Consider the following 7,556-nt stretch of genomic DNA (forward strand, 5'->3'; position numbering starts at 1 on the left):
TGATGGACTCATATTGATTTAAAACGATACCAACCAATTGATGGACAAAAAACATGGAGTACTAAAATAATGCAATATTCAATCAAATCAAGCTAAAACTAACCCCTAAAATGTGTAAGATCTGTATGGATCAATAGTCAGAGAAAATCTTTCATTCAATTTTCATAAAAAAAAATCAAATCCTAAATAGTTTGGATAATCCATCGTAAAAAACTGTCCTCTTATCAGTCCAAAGTTATTGTTTATCTTAGCTAATTGATGACTGATTTAGTATAATATTGACTTGAACTCTGTGAGATAAGTGTTAAATAAAGTACAAGATCTGAGAGTTTTTTATATAATCATGTTTCAATGCATCAAATAGATAAACATCACAGAGAGATGTTTTGAATAAAGATTTATTAAACGAAACATGTTCATCACATCCATAAATCTCAAGGAGATTTTTCTGCTACGATAAGCAAGCAGATAAGATAAAAGTTGATATCACACATGTAAAATAGATCAAGTGATGGCACTTGAACCTAATGAGTTCTTCAACACTTGCCCTTATTCATTGTTACCTCACACATATGGAAATGCAACCACTTTCAGCTTCACTCCGATTTCTGAGCTGCTTGGGCCTTCAGTTTCTTTAGGGGCTCTCTGGCTGCACGGATTGCTGCATGAATTTCCTCAAAATGAGGGGTGGTTGCGCTCTTCACATCCTTGAGCCACTTCACGATTTTCGAGTGGGGTTCCATAATACGGTCATGGTCATTCTGATCTGCAACCTGAATCAGCATTAGGGAAAGTAAGTCAGATAAAATGTACTAGTATATCATCTTATCAAACTGAAAGCAGGGCATAGAGTTACCTCAAGTTGTGTGACTTCACAAGCTAAAGCTAGATCAGCAATTGTTGGCTTTGAATTCCCAAGCAAAAATGGTCCTCCTTGAAGCCAGAATGACTCAATTCTTGCAAGAGATGCCGAGAGAAGCTTTTCACCTTCAGCTGCTGCTTTTGGGTCTCCAGGCATGCCAAACGCTACCGCGAAGACGGTATTCAAGAGATATCCAACTGAAAGGATTAACGCAAAAGTTAAGCTTTATGGACTACTATAGGACCATCCATGGCTTTATAGTAAAAATATTTAAGAGGATAAGGTGGATCGGAACACAGTTGAACAGTGATACAAATGATATTAGGACTACCACAACCAAGCATTTCCTGCTTTTACGCAACTCCTCATAGTGTTCACTGACCAACGAAACTACTTCCAATGAGATTAAAAATATCTCTAGATGTAGATGTACACATCACCTGAGCCACGGCGCAAATTCGTGTGGTGCCAATCCAGCACCGAGTGAACCTTTGCTCTCTCACGCACATCAGCTGGATACCTGCACCGCGAGTTATGTCATACATTGTTTTGTAGATATAACATAAGCAACGATACAAACGATAATGAAGTGTAGATAACATAAGCTGAATCTGAAAGGGAATTTCTGAGAAAGGGAAAGGATACAAGCAGAGAAGCAGAAGATACCAGTGATCAGCAACACCAGGAATTGTTGAAGCCAGATAAATAAGTATGGCATGACTGCAGTAAACAAAAGAGAGATAAATGCATAAAACTTTCACCCAATTCTAGTTTTGAACATGAACTAAAAAATCCTCAAAGACAAATTAACAAGATTAGCATCTAACTGAGCTAAACTAAAATGGAACCAGGAAGAACATTTAATGATCAAGTGGTACCTCTCAAAAAGCTTGAAATCACCATGGATGACAGCTGGAACTTGTTTCATAGGATTCACTTCTGTAATTTGTGAAACAAAATACCAAAACCCCCAAAAAAACACCAAATCAGCTGAAAATCATGACATATTTATTTATAAAAATAAGAGACAAATAGGAGTAATGAATCAACCTGCAAATTCAGGGGTGCGGTGTTGGCCCTTGCCGATCTCAACAGTAACCTCCTCAAATTCTGCATTATTAGCCCTAGAAAAGCAACATAAGCACAATAAAGAGAGAATGTGTGTGACAGTGAAGAATAAGGGAAATCTTACTTGCAGAAGATGAGAATTGCTCGCGATGGCTGGGACATCCGATCACAGTATACTTTGAGCTCCATTTTGCTTCGCCTTTTTTTTTTTACACAAACGCAGGCGGATTGAGGAATATATAGAGGAGTTGATTGACTTTGAGAGTATCGAGAATCTTTAAATTTGAACCTTATCATCGTCAGTAAGCAAGTTGCCGCTGTTTTTAGTGGTGAAGGTGTGGGGCCCTATATTGTTATTCACTGCAAATAATGATTAATATCTATCCTATTCAATTGTTGACTACAAATAATGTTTAATTTATGTATCTACTCCTACTATACTAGAGTCGAATTAATTCGTTCACACCTACCTTTTCAAAACTATCACGGTTCAATCGGTTTGGCTTCAAATCAATATTAGGTCTGATTCAGTTTTCACCGTAAAATCAGTTGAATATCAAGCTATTTTGAATATGAGAAATTGGTTCGGTCATGAAGTGGCAGGCATTTCAACCAGTTCTCTCAATCATTTCTTATTTTTTATAAAAAATTATAAAGTTTTACAATTTAGGTGATTTGAATACGAAATCTAACCACTCAACAATATGCCTTTAAGATCATTGTAAGATATTTATATCCTACCATATAAAAGTCAAATTTTTACATCTTAGATATAGATCATTGTAAAAAGTTTAAATATATAAAAATTTAATTTTACATCTATATATCTAGGAGATAAGAAAAAAGGTAATTGAAGATTTTAGATGTTGATATAGTAAAATGGAACTCTCCACATTTAATACGAAATTTTAGTATAAATAAATAATGATTTATTTTGATTGAGAAAAATAAAATTATTATTCGTGAATTGATGTATCACTTATATAAAATATTTAAATATACTACTACTGTTATGAATAAAATATTATACTATTAAATAAATATTTTATGTGTATATAATTAAATTGATGTTAGAAGTATATAGAATGAAACTTTCAAAACCGGTTTCACACCTCTGACCTCACACCTTTTTCATCAACTTAATTAGTGGGACAAACCGACATAATTTATAGTGGTTTTCTATTTGATTTTAACGCAATGATTTATAAGTAATATGCAGTATTCAATATCATTTAATCCTCATAAATTATCAGTTGGTTCACTTAAGTGAATGGCTAATATGTCACCGAATTAAAATTCAGTTGTCCCCACGTATTATCACAATTGTTAATTTTCTCTTTTTTTCTGAATAATTGAATCTTTATTCACATCACCAATAATAATTTGGTATGGTTTACAGCTCGTAGTTGAAGAGTGATAAAAACGTAATTTCGTAGTAGTAATTTTTTATTACCACAATTAAAACCGAAAAAGAAATAAAATAAAGTTTCCGCATTTTATGCTGGAAACCAAGCATGACTACATGAGTGGTATTTTTATACACGTAGTATTAATTAAATTAATTAAATGGTCATAATGTGATTACTTATACAAATAAGAAATTGATAAAAAAAAATAGTGAATTTGGGGCTGATTCACTTTAAATTACTGCATCTCAAGCATAAATAGCATATATTAGAAGGATTGTTTAATAGAATATGTAACGCCCTTTTTGTTCTTTTACTATAAAACTAGTATTAAAGTCACATCCATGCATGTATGTAATGTAACACCCTTTTTGTTCTTTTATAATACTAGTATTAAAGTGACATCTATGCATAACCCTTTTTATTTTCTCTCTCGCTCTTTTACTACGAAATGGAGTAATAAAGTAGTATCATTCTACGTAAGTACCTTTTTTCTTTCTTTTATACTCTCTCCGTTCCCTAAAGGTGTGTTTCAGTTTGGCTCGACGTATGTTTTAAGAAATTGTTTAACTTTATATTAAATAGAAGTTTGTAGTGGAATAAGAGTCCCTCATTGAGAATATTAAGGGGTGTATTTAATATCTATTTTTGGTAAGATTCCAAGTGGAACAAATTTTATGGAACAGACAATAATGGTAAAATGAGACAAACTTTGTAGACGGAGAGAGTAGTAAGTAGTGCTAATTGATTTCCATTCGTTTGTTCTTCTCTTTTATTTATTATTTTATATATTGTTATTTGAATTGTTTAATATATATAACTAATTTTCAAGTTAAAATATAAATATCTATATGGTATTAAAATTCTATTATTACTAATTAACTGTATTGAGAATTTGAGTTTCACTTATTTTAACTATACGATATTTAATGGTAGTATTTAAATTATTTATTAACATAATACATGCAAATACTTATAGCCTACTATGCGTGCATAAAAAAGTAATTCAATTTTTTGGATGTAATTGTTTTTCAGCATTAAAAATACACAATGCAAAATATATTATTCTTAAGTGAAATACTATAAAATTGACAATTATACTTGAAATCCATTAAATAAATTGATATTTTTAAAATTCAATAAATAGGATATACTATGATTAACTGAAATTCATAATTATTCAATTAAAGCTAAATTTAATAGACACCCTCAATTATTCAGTTATTGAGATATATTCCTTGCAAAATAAATCAAAAGCTTTAATTATTCAATGAAATCTAAGGTCAATCAATTTTTTCAATCCTAATATCATTTGGTGTCTCGATGAAGATGAATGTGAAATGAATTTGTCCAAAAGTTCAATTAAAATTATTAAATATACTCCATAAACCATCGAAATTTGGATTTGAATTGTTGCCTTATCTCTCTCTGCCCCCTGTCATCTTCTTCTGAGCACACCATCCCTTCTGGCTTTGATCGAATTGATTTGATTCATATTGGATCTACTCAAATTGGTAGTGTGATAAGGTTTCGATGAAGTGGTTGTATCGGTTTTGTTCAAATTTCAAAACAAAGTTGCAATGTTCATTTTGCATGTGTTTTTTATTGTCCTCGATTTTTTGTGCTGTGCTTGATTTTCATGTCTTTCTTTTGTTGGGTGTATTATGGCTGAACTCATTGTTACGACATCATAAAATACTGAGTATCTTGCTGTTATTTTATAATCTCCGTCCTTCTGAAAATAGAAAATCTTATTTTAACTTAAGAATATATTGTACTTATCACAAAACATGTTGCAAATCGCTCAAAAAATTTATAATAAACATATACAATACTAATAATACCAAAAGTTGAACTAAAGTTACAATTCTAATAGGAGTACTATTTTGGTAGAGGAACTTGTTGGAATCTTATGCCCGATCAACGGATTTTGACCAAGGATAATTTCAACGAGATATTTAATTTTGTAAAATTAAATGATATAGCGTCGATCTACGTTCGAAGTAGATGATCGTTGTATATTCATTTTCTCAAATCCGATTCCCGATAAGTGAGAAATAATGGATTAAAGTTGTGCAAAAAGCAAACTAATTAAATGAGCTAAGAGAAAAGTCATATGATTAATTAAGAGAGTTAATTATCCCACATTGAAAGTAACAACCTTATTAAACTAGTATTTAATAAGAATAATTATTGCGTGTAACAATTATTATAGTGGACAAAAATGGGCTGTAGAGCCCATACGCGCGCTGCCGCCTCGAGCTCGTGTCCTTGTCCTTGTCAATTGGTCTTTGGACTGTTCTTTGGGCCTAGTCGTATGGCTCGGTGCTTGGGTTCGACCCGAGACTGGTCTAGTTCTTTTTAGACCACCACCTTTTCCATGTCAACGAGCCAAGCGGGATGACACCTCGTCAATATGACGCGGTAAATCGAACGTGGCTAACACGTGATGAAGTCCACGTCGTGAACAAACCTAGACGCGCAGCGTGTCCCGATATGTCCATCCAGGGTCGACCTCTCAGCTCTCGTAACGCCTTGTAATGGTCGGCGGTTACAGCCTCGCAATGATGACAGCCATCATGGCTATTGACCCCTGCATCGGACTGAGCCTATAAATAGGCTAGTCATTCTATGCATTCTACACACCATTCACAAGCATTTGCATCATAAGCTCTCTTCCTCTCTGCATTGTCTTTTTGTTGAAGCTCTGTTCTCTCCTCCATCCAGTTCGCCGAAGCTCTGCTGATAGCAGTGCAGCTTCACCTCACCAGAGACATAGCCGTTTTTATCTTTGGGGACGAAACGTCAATCCGAGAGCACTACCGGGGCGTATCTCGTCTTGCGGAAAGAGGACTCCTCGACTCAGCTAACTACACTTTGCGGTTAATTGTGTCGATATTTCCATTGTAATCTAGTTTCAGTTTTACATTCTGTATTCCTTCTTTTGGGTTGTATTACATCCGGTTATTCTTGTAATCCAGAAATCAATAAAACTTTCAAAGTTCAAAACAAATGCACGATTTATTTGACTTTGAATACTCGAATTCGTTTCCAATTTTATACTTGTATCGGCATTGGCATCGCTTAATGGCCATGTCACTTTGCTAACCTTATATTCCTCCATCGCTGTCACAAATAAAGAAACAAAGAAATTGAGGTAAAGATGAAAAATAAATAAGTACCCTATATGATTAATTAGCAATGAATTATTCACCATCACAGTATTGTTTTCTCAAAATTAGTATGGATGTTTCTTTTTCTTCTTCTTCTACGAGATTGATACTACTAGAACTAGACCTCAAGGAATCCCCAGCTATCAAAGCTTCTACCATTTTGGTGCCAAAGAATTTCTAAATATTGAAAGCACACGCCCCACATGTTAAATGTCGTCCCAGAAACAATGCTGGATATATGAATAGCAAGGATATCTCTAGCAATATCTGATAGAATAGGAAAGGGAGCATTGTATTTCTTCCATCACATAAGAATGTCAAATTGCTCAAGTTCAGTGGGATTCATCATGTATTGCTTCTTCGTATACTATATAGGAGTAGTTAACTCAGAGTTATTATCTGCACCATCTTCATCTTCATTAACAACTGTTCACGGTTGTGTCTGATCTGCCATTGGAGTCAGTTCTCTTTTGTACAACTCAAAAAAATAATAAAAAAATATTTTTTTAGCTCCGTGCATTACCATACACTATTTTCAAACAATGTTGCACATGCTTCATCTTTTACCTGGGATCCAACAATGTTGCACATGCTTCATATTTGGATTTAGCTTATCTTAAGTTAATTATGTGTACAACACACCACTTATGAAAGTATTTTCCATTGACAACAAACATGTTTCTCGCATTGAAGGTGGACTTCATGTGTCTGATTGCTACATAATTCGATCTAATATTGTCCATGGTGCAACAAAAAAGCCTTTACATGCCCCAATACGTAAGAACCTATACCAATACCATACAAGATTATGCCCATGCAATGTGCTATAACACTGAGTGAAGTTTGTGTTATTGATTCCAATTCAACACTCATGATAATCGATACAATTCCCATACTTTTGTTTTTTTTTAGAAAAACACTTTCAATTATTCCCTCTTATCCAGAAACAACTTCACGCGATAGTACTCAAAAGAAATACTCCGACCTGCTATGATTTTACTATCCTTAATTTACTATTTATTCTCAACCAAAAAATTAAACACACCC

At 33.5% G+C, this 7,556-nt stretch overlaps 1 protein-coding gene across 1 annotated transcript; it reads right to left on the reverse strand.

Moving 5' to 3' along the window:
* Window positions 1–382: 382 nt before the first annotated feature.
* Window positions 383–2,212, reverse strand: LOC125211366 (glutathione S-transferase T1-like). The gene is made up of 7 exons (XM_048111110.2): window positions 2,055–2,212; window positions 1,913–1,986; window positions 1,741–1,801; window positions 1,529–1,582; window positions 1,303–1,382; window positions 857–1,059; window positions 383–773 (listed from the first exon to the last, which is right to left on the reverse strand). Exons 1-7 carry the CDS (start codon window positions 2,117–2,119, stop codon window positions 597–599), a joined length of 714 nt encoding a protein of 237 aa, XP_047967067.1. The 5' UTR covers window positions 2,120–2,212; the 3' UTR covers window positions 383–596.
* Window positions 2,213–7,556: the final 5,344 nt, after the last annotated feature.

The sequence above is a fragment of the Salvia hispanica genome, chromosome 3 (genome assembly GCF_029641045.1).
Source record: "Salvia hispanica isolate PSC_SH4W2 chromosome 3, Shi_PSC_v1, whole genome shotgun sequence".
Classification (NCBI taxonomy): Eukaryota; Viridiplantae; Streptophyta; class Magnoliopsida; order Lamiales; family Lamiaceae; genus Salvia; species Salvia hispanica.

Excerpts from the sequence above, each read along its gene's own strand:
- LOC125211366 (XM_048111110.2), bottom strand. The coding sequence starts at position 2,119 with ATGGAGCTCAAAGTATACTGTGATCGGATGTCCCAGCCATCGCGAGCA. Across the intron at positions 1,060-1,302 it reads GAATTTGCGCCGTGGCTCAG|TTGGATATCTCTTGAATACC; the intron begins GTGATGTGTACA and ends TAATCCTTTCAG. Across the intron at positions 774-856 it reads GTGAAGTCACACAACTTGAG|GTTGCAGATCAGAATGACCA; the intron begins GTAACTCTATGC and ends ATGCTGATTCAG.